Source organism: Oryctolagus cuniculus, chromosome 3, assembly GCF_964237555.1.
Source record: "Oryctolagus cuniculus chromosome 3, mOryCun1.1, whole genome shotgun sequence".
Taxonomy (NCBI): domain Eukaryota; kingdom Metazoa; phylum Chordata; class Mammalia; order Lagomorpha; family Leporidae; genus Oryctolagus; species Oryctolagus cuniculus.
In genome coordinates, this window is record NC_091434.1 from 5675434 (window position 1) to 5693158 (window position 17725).

The 17725-nt window shown below is 49.3% G+C and overlaps 4 protein-coding genes across 4 annotated transcripts in view; 1 reads left to right on the top strand and 3 right to left on the bottom strand.

The window, feature by feature from the left end:
- UGT1A7 (UDP glucuronosyltransferase 1 family, polypeptide A7) overlaps positions 1-17725 on the bottom strand; it is a 214881-nt gene that overhangs the window by 5689 nt on the left and 191467 nt on the right. The window contains 1 exon segment of the mRNA NM_001195629.1: positions 1824-1955. Within this exon segment, the coding sequence (NP_001182558.1) occupies positions 1824-1955 (132 nt within the window).
- UGT1-4 (UDP-glucuronosyltransferase 1-4) overlaps positions 1-17725 on the bottom strand; it is a 39502-nt gene that overhangs the window by 5689 nt on the left and 16088 nt on the right. The window contains 1 exon segment of the mRNA NM_001089322.1: positions 1824-1955. Within this exon segment, the coding sequence (NP_001082791.1) occupies positions 1824-1955 (132 nt within the window).
- Positions 1-17725, bottom strand: part of UGT1-6 (UDP-glucuronosyltransferase 1-6) — a 97851-nt gene that overhangs the window by 5652 nt on the left and 74474 nt on the right. The window contains 1 exon segment of the mRNA NM_001089319.1: positions 1824-1955. Within this exon segment, the coding sequence (NP_001082788.1) occupies positions 1824-1955 (132 nt within the window).
- LOC100346576 (dnaJ homolog subfamily B member 3) lies at positions 11769-12930 on the top strand. Its single transcript, XM_002721440.5, has one exon. The coding sequence runs from the start codon at positions 11784-11786 to the stop codon at positions 12678-12680; it is 897 nt and encodes a 298-aa protein (XP_002721486.4). The 5' UTR covers positions 11769-11783; the 3' UTR covers positions 12681-12930.

The window sequence follows — 17725 nt, forward strand, 5'->3', positions numbered from 1 at the left end:
TCTAACCAACAACTTTTAAAAGAAATATTTCTACTTAGTATGAGGGAAGTCAGTTTCTTTTAAATAAATTCTCCGTAATACACTTGCGAGTCTCGTAGAGAAGATGAGACTCCTAACTGAAGTGGACCACAGCTTACTGGAGTCCTTGAGAGTTGCAAATCCCAGCAGGCAGGATGGCAGGATGTTGCACTAAATGAAATAAGCCAGACACCGAAAGGTAAACACTGCCTGTTCTCCCTCATACGTGGACGCTCTGAAGAGCAGATCTGAACACAGACCAGCGATTACCAGAGGCTGGGAAAGTTAGGAGGGCAAATGAGGGAGGCAGGATCGTGGGTTCTGGAAACAGATAAGAGGCCCAAGTTCTAGTGCCACACAGCACAGGGGCGACTCCAGGTCATAATCACCCATTACAGGTGAGTAGACAGAGTTCAAAGGTGCCAGATTAAGGACAAGGAGTGGTCATTAACTCCTCAATATGATCAGGAGATACTGTATATATTTGTTGAAATATGTGCAGTTACTATTAGTTAAAAAAACATTTTTGAAGGTTTATTTATTTGAAAGGCAGTGTGACACAGATGGAGACACAGAGGGGTCTTTCATCTGCTGGTTCACTCCGCAGAGGACTACAGCCTGGTTGGGCCAGACTGAAGCCAGGAGCCTGGGACTCTGTCCAGGTGTCCCATGTGAGCAGCAGGGATTTGAGCGCTTAGGCCATCTTCTGCTGCCTTCCCAGGTGCATTTACAGGGAGCTGGAGCAGAAGCAGAACAGTCAGGACTTGAACTGGCATGCCTGTATGGGAAGTCAGCACCACAGGCAGTGGCTTAACCTACCGTGCCACAACACTGGCCCCCAAATGGTTTTTAAATGCATAAGAAGAGGCAAGCACTTGGCACAGAGATTCAGCCACTGTTTGAGATGCCTACAGCCCACAGCAGGGTACCTGGCTCCACTTTCCACTCCAGCTTCCTGCTAATGGAAGGCAACAGGCGATGGCTCCAGTCGTTGGGTCCTTGCCATCCATGTGGGAGACCTGGATTAAATTCCCAGCTCTTGGCTTTAGTCTGGCCCAGTCCTGGCTGTTGCAGCCATCTGGGGAGTGAACTGGCAGATAGGAGATCTCTCTTTCTCTCTCTCTCTCTTTCTCTCTCGGTCTTTCTAAATAAATAAATGCTTTTAATTTCTTAAGGAAGTATAAATGTTAACTAACCTTATCTGATCCTCACAGACTGAATACATGTGTTAACCTCTGTACTCCATTAATATGTAAAATTAACTTTTTTAAATAGGAAAAATAAAAAATATGAAAGGTAAGATCGTGAAATGCCTTAATCATAATATGATCTTAACAAAACTGAACTCTGGCTAATAAATGGGAAGAGGCAGGAGAAACTCAAGTCTAAGTTTCCAACTACAAGGTGAGGCTCACTCCTCCTCCGTGTCTGGGGACAGAAGTGTTTCTGATTTTGAAATACTTTCTGAGGTGCGACAAGATATCTTGGAGATGAGACCCAGGTCTGAACGTGAAAGTCACTTGCGCTTTGTGTACACCTGACACACATGGTTTCAAGGTGATTTTATGCAATATTTTCAGTGCACCTGAGCCTGGACTGTGACCTCACACATGAAGTCAGGCGTGGAATTTTCCATTTGTGGCATCATGTTAGTGTTCAACAAGTTTGGGATTTTGGAGCATTTGGGATCTTGTGTTTTTGGATCAGGGATGCTGACCTGTAAGGGAATTCATTTAGATACTGGAAGTTTCTGGTTTGAATGCCTATGAGTATGGAGACAAGGGAGCCATATAAAACTGTCTTACCGTTTGAGGTATTTTGCCCAAAGCGTCTGCAATTTCCATAGCTTTCTTCTCCGGAATCTCAGACACCATGGACCCCAGGGAGAAAACCACAATTCCATGTTCTCCGGAAGCATTGACGTAGGCTTCAAATTCCTAGAGGCAAAGAAGAACACCTGGTTTGATTTGGGAACCACAGACCTTAAGCTATGAATTAGGTATCTTCCTCTTAAGAATGTGATTAGAAGTGTGTGTGTGTGTGTGAGAGAGAGAGAGAGAGAAACAAAAATAAGAGAGGAAGGAAGAGGAAGGGCAGGGGCGTTACGGGAGGGAGGATAAGGTGGAAAGTATCACTAAGTTTCTAAATCTGTGTCTATGAAATGTGTTTACCTTAATATTTTTAAAAATAAATTAATTTTTTAAAAAGAGAAACAAAAATCAGTAGTGTGTGTTTTGTAGCATCTCCCACTCCCTTACTCCCTTCCAGAAGAGGAAAGCTGGAGGGGGGACATTCGATGCTGTTGTGAGGCCACCACTTGGGACATCTGCGTCCCATGGCAGAGTGCCTGGGTTTGAGTCACTGCTCCGCACCATTCTACCTTCTTACTAAGGAGCACCTACCTCCACCCTCAGAGACCTGGATTGAGTTCCTGCTTCCTGCCTTCAGCCTGGCCCAGCACCAGCTCTTGTGAGCATTTGTGGGGTGAATCAGCAGATGAGAGATGTGTCTGTGTGTCTTCTGTCTCTTTCAAATAAATTAAGAAAAATTTTTCTCCAGCAGAGGAGGAAGGCTTCTTGCTTAGTTATTGCTGGGGTTCTCCCTTGACTGCAATTACAGAGCCCAGATACCGTGCTAATTGCCCAAAAGAAAAACAGGCAGGCACTTGCACGTGCGCCAAGTCCGCTGAGAGGAGACAGAGCAAGGTGTAAGTGTGGCATGTCTTCCCCAGTTGTAGGTCATTACTGGTCTAATTAACCCCAGGGAGTCTCCCAGGTGGTTTTGTGTGATTCCAAAGAATGTCCAGGGCATTAATGAGATTGTGCGACTGGCAAGGCTTGTCCAGAACCAAGTGGCTCCCTGGGACATGGGACTTGGACTGCTAAAACATCAACACTCCTGGGCAAGCCCCTAGGCCACTGGTCACCGCCAGATGTGAGATATCGGAGACTTCAGACAGGGCTCAGCTTGCACAATTCAGACATTTCTGCCAAGCTTGATGCTGAACCTGACCGGAAGAGCCCAAACATTGTCCAGACCTCCCCAAGAAAAGTCCTCTCTGCCACCTACCCTCCCCAGCCCCAGAACCTCTGGAGTGCCCGGGCTCATGGTGGCAGGTCTTGGTCTTTCTGCATCGGGCTTATCTGAAAAGGCCACGGAGGCCAGGGTCATCCTCTCTGCCATCACACTGCACTTGGGGTTCTTCCACAGCCCTTCCTCCCCGGGATCTGCATCCCCATGCTCCCCCCCCACCCTTTCCCCTGGGAGAGGTGGCTCATTTCCAGGGTTCCTTAAGCTCCCTCCCCAGGGTGGTGGTAATGGACTCGCCTGCATCTCCCAGGACCTTTGCTCCTACTTTGGAAAGGGCCACGCCAATCTCCCCTCCACGGGCGTACTCCCACACCCACTCGGCAACCAGCAGGATGTGACTAAGACAAAATGGAGCCTGTAGGTCCATCAGGAGCCAAGTTCAACAGCAGGAGCTGGCTGAGGGTGAGGTGGCACACAAGTCCGTCTAGGGAGGAGGGCAGGGACGTGAGGAGATTATCATGGCCAACATCTAGGTCTGGGCCAGGTTTTATGGGGCTCAATAAAGGTAAGGTCCATTCCCTACTTGGCAAAACTTCTCGTACCTCTTGCCCTGACTTTACAGACCCTGGAATAGCCAAAGAAGGAAGCACTGGATAACCCTGGATCCCACCCCGGGCTCATCTGCGTCCAAATACGGTGCAATCCTCGTGCTCTGCTGAAACTTCCCCACCCAACGGGAGACTTCAGATGGCTCCTCAGTTCTCCCGTGAGTTCAGCGTTTTCAGTTCAGACTTCCTAATAGATTTTCCCCTTCGCAAATGTCTATGGTTTTTCCAGAATCTTTCTGTAGCACTCAGACAACACGTTGGAAGCATGCTGCTGTCCCACGATGCACTCGAGTTCCCTGCACACACCCCATGCTCCCCGGAACCTGCTTCCTTCTCCTCCTCATCTTGAGGTCTCTGGCCCTGCTGATGCTGGGCCTGGCTGTTCTCAAAGCTGAGATGGTCCCACACCCTGATGGGGCCGACATCCTGGAATCCTCCACTTTCATCTCTCCTCTCAATGTCACTTGGACACGTCAAAGACTCATCTCATGGCAGGCCATGCTTTCTCTATGGGATTTCTTATGAAATAGGAATTTTATCTTTATTTTGGAAGTTCAGGTCTTTTAAAGTGAGTGTTGTTGAGACTGGAAGATCACCCCCAGGGGAATCCAAGTGTAGAGTAGCAGTTGTTGTTGTTTAATGAACACAGGGGAAAAGAGAGACAATAAATTGAAAAGCCAGCAAAAACTAGGAAAAGGAAACATGGCAAACACAATGAGACTCAAAGAGCTTGGGAGAGTTACAATCAGGTCAATCGGCTAGAAAATCCAAACAGATAAAATTCATCTAGTAAAGAACTCTGGCCAGATTAAAAAATACCTGCTCTGTGTTGTTTAAAAAGAAAGAAAACGAAGATCTGAAGACAAAGGGATTATAGAGAACTATAAACAAAAATAATACAGGGGTATTGATATCAATATCAGAAAAGTAGAATTCTTGATTAAAACATTAAACAAGACAAAGAGGGTTCCTATCAGGTGCAATTTACAAAGACATTTCCACACATAAGCCTGCTTGCACTAAACAAGGTGGCAATCACCATGTAGTCAATATAATTCACCACTTGGACAAATCTGTGGGGTAGGGGGTATTATCATTACATTAATAAATGTCAGAAAGACAGTCGATAAAGTTCAGCAGTCTCTCCCACAAACACCTTAAATACATAAAGGCTACTTGCCAAAACAAAAGGCAAACACAAAATGACAACATAAAAATTAATTTCCACTCAAAGAACCCTTGCTACCACCAGAGTTATGCAATGGTTTCTAGAAATTCCAGTGAACTCGGCAACACTGACATTTAGCATCGAGTTTACCACCGAAGGAGCCAAAATTCCTTTATCAGCAAATGACTGCATGTGAATTTTTAAAAAATATGGAAATCAACATTCTGGTGAAATAGCTGAATACTGAGGAACTAGCTAGAAACAAAAATAGTGATAACCAGCTACAGACAGAAATGGGGGAAATGACACATTCACAGTAGTGACCAAAAAACTGTAAACAAGAATAAGGTAGAACCAGAAAAAAGGAGTAAGAAACAACAAATATGAAGAAAACTCTAACATACTAATCTTCATTATGATCTTCGAAGTCACAATGACAAAGTCCTGGAACAGAAATCTCAGTGTGTTTCAGAGGGATCTAGATCAGATGGCCAGCAGAAAAACCTGTGGCACATAAACGCCATAAAGGTTATTTAACAGTTAAACAATTTGACTCATATTTTGAACAGGAGCAATACTCATGATGTATTAATAAGTGAGCAATAGGGACCTATATTATTACCAAATTTTGTAAAACAAACAAAAATGCTGTGTGTGTGTGTGTATATATATATATATATATGTAGGAGAATAAAGAATCATTGGGGTTTACTAAGTCTCCAGGAACCAGTCCCAACTACATATTATCTGTTTGTATTCCTTCATTTAGCCACTATTTGCTGAGTGCCCACTGCCTTGGGTGCTAACATTTAAGGGACTCCAAGAATTGCAGAGCTGGCGCAGGTGTTGAGAGTGCTGCACACAGCAGATGTGACTGACACAAAACCACAGCTGCCCTGACCATGGCCCAGGGAGTGCAGGACACAGTCAGTGGACAATGGTCTAAATGTGCTGACTGAAGCACCGAATGTGCTGCAAAGGGAAGTGAGAGTGCTGGGTTAGAGAGGGCAGCTCTGCAAGGAAGTAGCATTCAAGCTGTCCTGGAACATGAGAAGGTGGATATCTAACTAGCTCAGGGAACAGCATGCTCAAGGGTTCTGAACTGGGAAAGATTCTGGAATGTTCCAGGAATAGGCAGAAGGCCAGTGTAGCTGGGGAATGCCCACCAGATTTACAGATGACTTCTCCCATTTTGATTAGAATGTCCATTATGCATGCACATCTCCAATGTCTTAAGTTTCAGAGTGAATGTGAAACACAACGACTTTCTCTTGGATCCTTCATGATGGTGTCAAAAATATTCCCCTTGAATACTTCTCCAATGTGGACACGCTGGCCCCGTCTCTGTCCTTTGTTTTGAGAGGTGTTCATTGGCTTGGTGGTAGCTCACCATTCCTTGCCCTCTACTTGAGAGAGAACCACTAATGGTGTTCTGTACTGTTGGGTTTTCTCATCTTACTTCCAGGAAACCAGCACCTCCTTTCTTAACCAGACCACCCCATCCAACCACACTGTGCAACAGCCTGTGGGGTGCCAGAGCCACAGAGTCAGATGCCTGAAGGGTCATAGGATCCTGCTTCACATTACAAATGAAGGCTCGAAGCCCACAGAAGGGGAATCTGGTCACAAGGCAGTGGAGCACAGGCAGCAGCCCAGCGTCTGATTCCTCACGTGGCGCTCTCGCTGGTGCCGTCTCTCCTCGCCAATCACACAATCATTTAGAACACGGCTGGGACTGCCACAGAAATAAGGCCCAGTGGTCTCCACGGGCGAGAACAGCCCCTTAGTAGGAGCCAGACTCAGCAGCTGGGAAGTGCCTGGGCTACTGGGAGGTCCTCGACAAATATCCGAAGAATAAAGGAATGACGGGCCACTGAAACGTCCCCCTCCAGAGAGTCCTTCCCCTACCATCTGAAGATGCCTCTCCTGCTCACTTTCTACTAAATTCAAGGAGATTTAGAAGCGGGTGTGAATGCCATGTTTTGTACATTTCGAAATCTAGGGAGGGAGAAATTAATGTATTATCATTTCTGGGAAGGTGACTCTGCCCGGTGTCACAACCTGAGAGTTGGGCAATTCACTCATTAGGAGGAAAGAACTGCAGGATCTAGCCACCCACTAGAGCGTCTCGAACAGGGGTGGGGAACCTTTTTCTAAGAAGCCACTAGGATATTAATAACATCGTTCCCGAGCCATGCAACACTGTCAACTTAAAGATCGCTCTGCTGGATCACTGAATTGCAAGGCCTGCCTGCAGTTGCCTTGGCAGGGCCAGACCAAATGATTTTGCAGCCAGACATTCCCCGCCCCTGATCTGGAAACTGCAGCCGTAACCAGGACCATCAAAACGACTTTCCTTGCCAGAATCTATAGATATCAAACAACTATTTCATCAACCTCAAATATTGCCTACCTGACCCCATCAAGGTGCCCGCCGCACACTGCTGTGCTCACGGCAGATAATGCCTGTTGCATCCAACCGATCTTTATCCACTGGAGCACACAGCAAAATATCAAAAATATCAAAATATACTTTGTACCTGAGGCTACAAAGAAATAAGCCAGAAGATGATGCCAAAGACAGACGAGCTCAGGCCCAGAAGACTTGCAAGGCAGAAACTAACCAGGTCACTTTAAACTACCTCAGCATACTCATTCAGCAAGCTCATCCATACAGTGCGCTTGCAAGAACAGAGGCCTACTCACATACACACCGGGGACAGTGGGTTTCTGTGGAGGCAGTTGATCCCCCCAACAAAAACCATGTTGGGCATGATGGGCCTGGGGTAGTCCTTCACGAAGTCGCCTCTCAACAGCCAGACAGACGCAGAGCTCATAAGCTCCTGGACACTCATGTCTCTCTGGAGGACTTCCGAGGCAAGCGATGCATATGGGGAATAAACCACATCACACAGGAAGTTTTCCATCAAGGCCACGAGCGCATTCTTCACGCGCTGCAGGAAGCTCATGCGATCCGAGCTAACGGTCAAGATCCTGGGCACGTAGGACAGAGGGCTGGGGCACTGGGTAGCCTTGGAGTCCATGCTGCACGGCAACGCGTTCAAGAAGTACACGGCGGGCAGAGCCAGGTAGCGGGCCACGATGGAGCCACAAGGAAGGAAAGGGTCAGTCAACACGGCATCAAAGCCGGCTTCCGCCAGGGAGGCCATGACATCCTTGTTGTGCAGTAAGTGGGAGCAGCCAGAGAGCAGCAGAGCGGAGTCCTTTTTGACTTTCTTGTATGTTGTCACCACACGCTGCAGGAAAGGAGCATTCTCAAAAAAGTTACGCCCGAGTGCGATAAAGCTTTCTTCCACTTCCTTCCTTTGGAATGGCACGGGGTACTTCCTCAAGGTGTAAGATGCTCCCTCTTTTATGAACACTGAGGCGTCGGGCGCTAAGACCACTATTTCATGTCCCCTCTGCTGGAGCTGCTGGATGAGCCCAAGCATGCTCAGCCAGTGGCTGCCGTCAATGGGGACCAATAGCAGCTTGGCGGCATGAGCCACGCTGGGGCTGAGCACACACAGCAGCAGGCCCAGGACGGACAGGCGATGTGGGTCCTGGCACCCTGTGACCATGGTGCTCTGCCTCTGCTCCTGCCAGAGTGCGCCTGTTCTCTCCTGCTCACATGTTGCAAGAACCAATCTACCCAACAAGTTAATGTTTGACTGTGTCACATGGCGAAAGCCAGCTGCTCGAGCAGCAGGAAGTCGAGATGAAGACGGTGGTTTGCTGGGCTTTTTAATGGGCAGTCACAGTTGAACTGACTGATTCAGATTCTTGAGTGGCCACAGAAAGCAAACTTCCTCCAGAACCTTTGGGTCTATTAAATTAGTACTTTCCTCAGTCAAAAAGTGCCACCAGAGAGGGGAAACGACTATGTGGTGACAAATCAGACTTCCCTTTCAGAAATGACCGTTTTCTAGAAAGACTTCTAGAAAGAAAAGAACAAGACAGTGCAACTCATCTTCGGCCATGGAGACCTTCACCAATACCCTTCTCCACATCTCACTCAGGGCTCTGCATCACCGCTTGGCATCATTTTTGACTCATTCTTCAACGAATATTTATCAAGCCTGGCACAGCACTGGGACCACCACCTAAGAGTCTCCTGCTTCCTCAGCATTCACGCTCCACCAGGAGGATCAGACTCACCGACTGCACAAATGGGCACCCTGGAGACTGCGATGCCTACGACTGGAATCGACGAGGCGGCACAGGGCTGGGGCATACCCGGGTAGAGGACGACCAGAGAGGGAACTCTGAGAGGACATGCATGCCAGCCTTCTCCAAAGACAGATCTGCAATCGCTCAGAAAGAACATTCTCTAAACAGAAAGCCAAAATACGAAGGAACTTGAAAACAAAAGTGTGGGAAAACAGAATTGAAAGATAAGTTTCTTTGGGTGCATAGTTTTTTAAATCTGCAATATGCATTTTCCATGAACTTTATGAAGATCCTTGTATGCGTGAATTTCAAAGCTTTTCGCACCACAAACAACTTATCTTTCAATTCTGTTTTCCACAAATGTTTTGAAGTACTCGCAAGATAAACACTAAAGCAAGTTAAATTGTATTCCTCATAGGAACCCAAGGTTCAGAGCAAATAAGACCCTCAGGAAAATTCTGATGACCGGGTTGAAGGCAAAGGGGAGAGCTGGGTAAAAACAGTAAGGATTCAAATATACTGAGTGTGTACTATGTGCCAAGCATGGTGCTAAATTCATCACAACGCATCCTTGGTAATCCCTCAGAGCTGTCCTGTAGAGGCAGGCTCTACTTTCCCATTTTATAAATGAAGACAGGCTGAGACATGCAGAAGATGTTGTTTCTGATCTGGACTGCAGGAAATCCAGAGTCACGCAGATCAATCCAGATGAATCAGACTGGCAGCCATGACTAAGCAATCCAGTACAGCCTCCTTCCTAGAACCTAAGCAGATCTACACTCAAAATCCATTGTGAATCCCTTCACTCACAAATATGTAGGGAACATGTGAGCACTTCTGCACCCCAGGCTCTGTGCTAGGCGCTGGGGCCAGAAAACCAGGTTAGAAATAGTCCCTGCCTGCAGGGAGAGACAGAGAACGAGGCAGTTACAGGGCAGGGTGAGCTCTGTTCTGGTACGGGAGCACAGGTGTCCTGGGAAATGCACAACGCTGCAGTGGCACGGTCTTGCACTGGGGCTACTGCAGAGTGGAGTGCCGGCTGGGGCATGGCTGGAATCCACTAAGAGGCGCTCTCCTCTTAGGCTAAAGCCAGAAGAGGCCCCCACCACTCAGCATACTCCTAGCTCTTGGATCATAGCAGAGTGAAAGGATTTGTTACTAAAGGAGCAACCTAGACACAGTCATTGCCCCGTGGGTCATCTATGGGCATCTCCTGTGGGAACAGAACTGTCATTCTCGTTTCCTGTTGTGCCTCGTATCCGGTAGCAGTTTGTACAACTGCTCTTGCTACTAGACTACAGAGAGAGGCATCTACTGCTTACAGGCAGGGTCTGGGCTCTGGAATCGCTCACACAGGCCCCAGAACATGGTTTTGCAGACAGTAAGCACTCAGCAGGTTTCTATGTAGAGGGGACTTCACTCCCTCTCTGTGCTCTGGGCCCTAAATCCAAGCAAGTGCTGACCGGAACATTCCGTCACTATCTCTCAGGTATGGTCCAGTTTCAGGGCCCCAGCTGCCCGTCTCCCCACCTCCAGCTATCATTTCCCACTCAGCTGCCCCTTGCACTTCCCCTCTCCACTACCACTTCCGACACCTTGGTAAGCAGCTTCCCGGGGCCCAGAGGAAAACTCAGCCCCTGTGGTCCTGGCCTTAGGACTCCCTTCAAAGACCCCCAGTCCACCTGTCCACACTCACTTCTCTCCACCTGTCTCTGCCCTTCACCCTCCATTCTCGATTGCTTGCCCTTCCCAAAGGTGCTCTGTACTTTCCTACAGTTCATTGCTTCCTTACCAAGTGTCAAGTTCAAAGCTTCAAGTTCAGCCACTCAGCCTGATAGAAGCTCTGTGGTTGTGGTGCTGAGACAGTGTGGCCTCTGCAGACCTGTTATCTCTTGTGGTGAAATCAGAGAGTTCACTGGTTAATCATTTTCCCCTTGGAACTAAGTGACCTTAATTGGTGTGTTGCATCCCAGTTTATCCAAGCAGAGCATATGGCGGCAACAGAGAATAAAGAGAAACTGAAGTTAACTCAGACGTCAAGAAATGTCAGAGGAAAACCTCGGTCACGCTACGGTCTTTGTGGGAATGCCAGCTGCGCCTCAGGTTCACCCGGACTCGCATCATGAACACGGCCCACAGGTTCTGATGATTTTGACCCATCAGACCAGCAGCTCTCGGGGCTCGGCCAGGGAATCCGGGGGATCCCCAGGCAGTTTTGCAGTCAAACCATTTCCGTAATAATGACGCTTTCTGAGTTTTCTCCTCTGATTCCCTAAGCGCACACCGGCGTATTGCAAAGGCTCTCACGAGAGACTGAAGACAGAGCAACCAGCTCACTCCTACTACAGGCAGATGCTGAAGAGAGAAGGGGGGGGGGGGGCGCCATTCTCACTCTGAGTTATTTCCTCACAACAGTGCGACTTGTTAGTGCGCACTGGATTCATCCGTACTCTTGTCTGCCTGTATCTTTTAAATGGTCGGAGCAGCGATAGAGAAAAACCCGCATCAACAAAAGCGCAAGAATCCTGAGGACAAACCATCGGCGAACCGGCACCGTGGACAACGGACACGGCTGCCCTTCAAACCCAGGGCCGGGCTAAACCCACGGCCGTCACTCCGTCCACGCGGCAGGCCGAGGGGACAGGCAGCCAGACTCACGGCCCCTCCTAAGCGCCCCTTCCCGCCACCCTACCTGGGGACACCTGGGCGACCGCCGCCCCCACCCCGCGGCGGGAAGTCACAGAGCGCTTCCGGGAGGCCGGCGCAGGCCCTGCGCACGGCATTCTGGGATGCGGCGGCCGCCGCGGCCTCGGCCAATGGGACGCGGCCACGTCACAAAGGGCGCCGCTCTCGCACGGCCCGGCGTCGCCTGGCACGCGGGCACCCGGGCCGGGCCCCTGGGCTGCTCGCCTCGCAGGGTCTCCGCGCCGTGGCCGCGGGCCGGGGCGGCCTCCGACATGGTGGACTACTACGAGGTGCTGGGCGTGCCCCGGCACGCCTCGTCCGACGCCATCAAGAAGGCGTACCGCAAGCTGGCGCTCAAGTGGCACCCGGACAAGAACCCCGAGAACAAGGAGGAAGCCGAGAGGCGGTTCAAGCAGGTGGCCGAGGCGTACGAGGTGCTGTCGGACGCCAGGAAGCGCGCCGTCTACGACCGCTGCGGCGAGGCCGGGGTGGGCGGCGGCGGCGCGGGCGGCGGGCCCTTCGAGGACCCCTTCGAGTGCGTCTTCACCTTCCGCGACCCCGCCGACGTCTTCAGGGAGTTCTTCGGCGGCCGGGACCCGTTCTCCTTCGACTTCTTCGGGGACCCGCTGGAGAACCTCTTCTTCGGCGCTCGGAGGAGCTCCCGGGGCAGCAGGAGCCGGGCGTCCGCGCCGCTCTTCTCCAGCGTCGGCGACTTCCCGGCGGCGTTCAGGGGCGGCTTCTCCTCCTTCGACGCGGGCTTCCCTGCCTTCGGGTCCCTGGGCGGTGGAGGCCTGTCTTCCTTCTCCGTGTCGTGTGGGAGCGGGGGCACGGGCGGCTTCAAGTCCGTGTCCACCTCCACCGAGATCGTGGACGGCAAGAAGATCACCACCAAGCGGGTCGTGGAGAACGGCCAGGAGAGGGTGGAGGTGGAGGAGGACGGCGAGTTGAAGTCGCTGACAATAAACGGCAAAGAGCAGCTACTGCGCATCGGCACCCAGTGACCGCGGCCGCGCCGACGGCGGAGCGCAGTCGGAGGGACAGCAGGGACTTTGCCTTTTTTTTTTTTTTTCTTCCCAGCGATTGCCAGTGAACTCTGCTTGGAGAACCAGGGATTCATAAACGGATCATTCCAGTGCCTGTTTTGTTGTTGATTGCTGGGACCACGTGCCGGGGGTCTCTGTCTTTGAAACTGTTGTAAATATCTGTATGCACTTTGCTATTTATTAAACTCAATACCAAGGCAAACGCTTACTTTCCTAGAGTTGGACAAAATGTTCACCACGGTACCTTGACACTTCCCTTTCCCGGTTTGGGTTGAGCGTGTCCAGGTAGCTCGCTCAGCCCGTTCATATTGAGTTGTTTCAGTGCACGGAGTGAACGGTTGAGTGCCACAGACTTGCTGCTGATGTGCAGGGAGCGCTGACTGGCCTTAACCATGTTAGCACCCACCGGGCTTTTTAAAAGCAGGTGAGCCTGGCCGCAGGTGTATTGGTTTTTTGTGGTCCCATAACCAATCACCATAAACTTGATGACTTGTGAAACAAGCATTTATTAGCTTTTGGAGGTCAGAAGTCTAAAATCCATTTCACTGCGCTGGAATCAGTATTGGGCAGCGCACACATCCTCTGAAAGCTAAGGGCAACATTCCTAAGTAACTGCCCCAGGATAGCACGAGTGGTCAGTGGTGTGTTAAACTATGCTCAGCCCTGACTTGGTCTATGACCATACTTGATCCTAGGAATGCAGGAAAGCATCTCCCTGAGGCTGCACAAAATACCACTGTCGTGTATGACACATACATTAGGTTTATGGAAACCGGGTTTCACCTGAAATGCTGATTAGCTGCAGCTGAGGTGCCTACATACAGCAGATGAAAGGAAAGAGCATTATTTTGGCGTGGGTTGTGCCCCAGATGAATTCTTACGGGGACATAGTTGTCTCAAGAACGTTCCTCACAAAGTGTCCCATCTCCTCGATTATTTCTGAAGAAGATTTGCATGAGTCATGAGAACCACAGGACAGCTGAACTAGACAGGCTACACATGCAGCAAGTTCTTAGCCTTTTGCAAGGCGGTTACGTGGCCTGCACGCGTGATCAACAAAGTAGGACGACACGGGAAACCCGTTAGTGCCCTCAGAGTGCCATCCTCAGGGAGTGGAGCAGCCAACACAAGCCTGGGATTCAGCCAGCACTATCCTGTGAGAGCTGCTCAAACCACAGAGCAATTGTCTCCCTGGATCAAGAAGTAGCAGAGTAGGAAAGACTACCACGCTGTTAGAAACAGCTCAGTGAGACGCATCTGTGCCGGTTCAAATGCCTCCGTCCCACCTGGAGTGCCTGGGTTCAAGCCCCTGCCCTGGCTCCTGACTTCAGCTTCCTGTTAATGCAGACCCTGGGAGGCAGTGGTGATGACAGAAGTAACTGGGTTCCTGCCACCCACGTGGGAGGCCTGGACTGAGTTCCTGACTCCCACCTTTGGCCTTGGCTCAGGCCCAGCGTTGTGGGCATTTGGGATATGAACCAGCTCACTCTCTTTTCCTTTCAAATGTTTTTTTAAAAAAATAGTTTACATGCCAATCCGGGGAGCTCAGACCAGTGAAGATATTCACTGAATAGTTTGCTGAGGTGAGTTTGTTTCTGTAGAAGTTGAGGAAGTGATAGGGTATGTATGTTGGAAACCACCACTCTGGATAGGATAGACCTAGTGTGTGTTTTATCTACAGAATTGGTTAAAATAGATAACCGTTCACTGGTCAGCAATTTGGTGCACCAAGTTCACTCAGAGGTCATGGGTTATTAACAACCCTGGCTTGTAACAGCTGAGGGAAAAGACTTCAGCTTTGACATATCCTGGATTTACTGATGTTGTAAATACAAAGTTCTCCTTTTAAAAGAATTTTCAAAATTGAAAATCTCTTTTAAATGTCTTGGTTCCAAAAAATAACAACAACAAAACCACTCGTATGGGTCTCCATGTGGGCGTTCGCCCTTTGTGGAGTGGTTTGAGTAGGCTTTCAGAGTGGGAAAAGGCTTTCTCTCCACTGCAAAGGTGACTGCCTCATGTCCTGTGCAGTGGATTTTCCCCGCAGGATCACCGTGAGTTTACCAGGCAGGGAGAGGAAGCCCCTCAGGAGACATGGAGACCAGAGTCCATCTCCTGGTCCAAAAACCCCAAAAGGCAGACACTTCTGACTGCAGTTCACACACAGCTGATTTTAGGTCAGCTTTCTTCACATGGTGGGAAGCATTTGGAGGTGAGGGTGTTCTTTTCAGAAAACCATTTAACAATCTATTCGTTTCTCTCTAATTCTACACTTTTATCTCCAGACGGAGAGAGACCTCCTCCATCTTGGGAAATCATTCACCTGACTCTGCTTATCTTTCTAGAAATTCCTGATTCCACTTTCTCAACAAATGCAGATTCATTTTTTCTCCCTCTTGCTTGGCATCCATTTCAGTGTAATTTCACCCACTGTCTGTCCAGTGTGGCTCCTTGCTGGGAAGTAGTTGGTGGCCCAGATTGAAGTTCCTAGTCTGTTCTCTACCTTTATCCCACCCAAAGTGGAGTCCACTAAGGGAAGTTCCTTGTTTTCCTCCTGGGAAAGACCTGCTCAGCCTTGGGACCCGAGCTCTGGGGGGAGGCCAAGGTGGAGAGCCCTCTGCGACCCTCCCTTCCTCCCAGTTGTAGCCCTTGTACCCCAGAGATGTGTCCTAGTGCTCCCGTGGCCCTCCCCACTGCTGTCCAAAAATTTCAGTGGCATAATAGAGGGGGGAAAACCTTCAAGTTTTGAATAAGATCTAGGTATAATTTGAGATTTCCTGTCTATGGCAGGCATAATAATGGCCCCCAGAAACTTGTCCACATTCTAATCCTTGGAAACTGACCAGGTTACAGTGAATGGCAAAGGGACCTTACAGGTGTGACTGGATTAAGGCTTTCAAGATGGACGATGGGCCCAGTGTAAGCACTCTTACAAGTCAGAGGTCTCAACATGCCTCACTGTGTCCACATGTAAATGGAAAAGTGCCATAGGATTCCAAAATTGAAAAGAAGTCTTAAAAAATAAAAGCAAAAGGAAACAGTAATATGAAAAGAATATGCTTACAATAGAAGGAATAAAATTAAACATACACACTATGAATGGACTGAAATCTCACATCAAAACAAGTGCCTGGGCCCTGCCACCCCTATGGGAGACCTAGATCGGGTTTTGGCTCCTGGCTTTGGCCTGGCACAGTCCTGGATGTTGCAGCCTATTGGGGAGTGAACCTACAGATGAAAGATGTTCTCTCTCTCTCCCCCTCTCCCACGTATCTCCTCATTTCAATGAGTGCTCCTGCCATTGCCTTCTGCCACCCTCACCAGACTCCTAATCAACGGGACTGCTTGATCTTGGACTTGAAACTCCAAAGCTATGACCTAAAGAAATCTCTCCATCCTACTTTGTCAGTAGCCTCTGTCAGGTATTTCCTTATAGTAACAAAAATCTAATACATCCTTCTACCAAAAATCTGCAAGCAAAACCCCTTGATGAAGTAGTTCACAACTTAACTGTTCTGACACAGTTGAAGGAAATCAAACAACCAAGAAGACAGGACCTTGACCAAGCAGACAGAATTAGCAGAGTCACACCAACACTGTCCACCCTATTACAGGGTCTCTTCCCCTGACTCTCACTCCTCTTGGAGACCACTGCAATCCTTAACTACACCATGATGCACCCACAAATATTTGTGCAGATGGGTTCAAAAGTAAACATTTGATTGGATGGAAGCAGCAATACAGACCTGAGAGAGAGGCTTCCTGTTGGCACAGTTGATGCCCCCAATGAACACCATGTTGGGCATGATGGGCCTGGGGTAGTCCAGCACAAAGTCTCCTCGGAACAGCCACACAGACGCATGGCTGAGAATATCCACCAATGACACCTCTCTCTGAAAAAGCTCAGATGCCAGGCTCGCATACGGATCATAAGAAATGTGGCAAAGGTACTTCAGGGGCAGAGGGTAGAGCATGTTCTTGACCCTTTGCAGGAAGCTCATGTGGTCTGAATTCATTGTTAGCATCCTGGGAATATATGAGGAAGGGTTTGGGCACTGTGTGCCCTCAAAGTCTAGATCACATGGAATCGCACGCAAAAAAAACACAGCAGGAACCGACAGGTACTTAGCCAGCAGTGCCCCGCAGGTGAAGACAGGGTCAGTTAAGACCATATCAAAGGAGCTCTCATTCAAGTGCCCGATTAGAGGTTTGTTGTATAATAGCTCCTCACAAGACCTGTAAAAGAATGTAGAAACATTTTTCATAGCTGCCATAGTTAGCAAAAATGTCTTCAGAGAGTTTTCCGTTTCAAAGATACTTCCAGCATTGCCGAAGAATAGTTCATTAAACTCCTCCTGGGTGTAAGGAATGGGGTAGGTTCTCAGGGTGAAAGTGTTGTCTCCTTTGATGTGCACATTGAGCTCTGGAGCAAGGACCACAGCCTGGTGTCCTCGGGCGTGGAGCTCCCGCACGACCTCTCGCATGCTGAGCCAGTGGCTGCCCTCCATGGGCACCACCAGCACCTTGCCGCCCTCAGCCCAGGGCAGCACACAGAGCAGGAGCAGCAGCCCCGCCTGCCCCAGCAGGGGAACCCGCACTGCCATGGCCGCCTCCACAGAAACCGTCCGCAGCTCACTTTCTACACCAGGCTGTGCCACCTATATTAGCTTTCCTCATCATTGCTATGCTATCACCGGGCCCCTTATCAAAACAGCATGTCATTGGAAGGCAGAGTTAATCATTGCAGAATACACCTGTTCCTTACTTTAATCACTGCCCTACCCTCTACCTCCACCCAGGAAAGAATAATCTCTTCTCTCCTATCTTGGAAAAAACTTGTCTGAACCCGCTGCTATCTCCAGGGAACATCCTAGTTCACTTCCTACTTTTCATGCAATCTCCAAAAAAGGCTATGGACACACATTCCATTTCATTGCCTACTGCTTCTCTGTGAATCACCTTCTATCAGCTGCAACTGAACCTGGAGAGGCACTGATACCCTT

Excerpts from the sequence above, each read along its gene's own strand:
- LOC100346576 (XM_002721440.5), top strand. The coding sequence starts at position 11,784 with ATGCGGCGGCCGCCGCGGCCTCGGCCAATGGGACGCGGCCACGTCACA.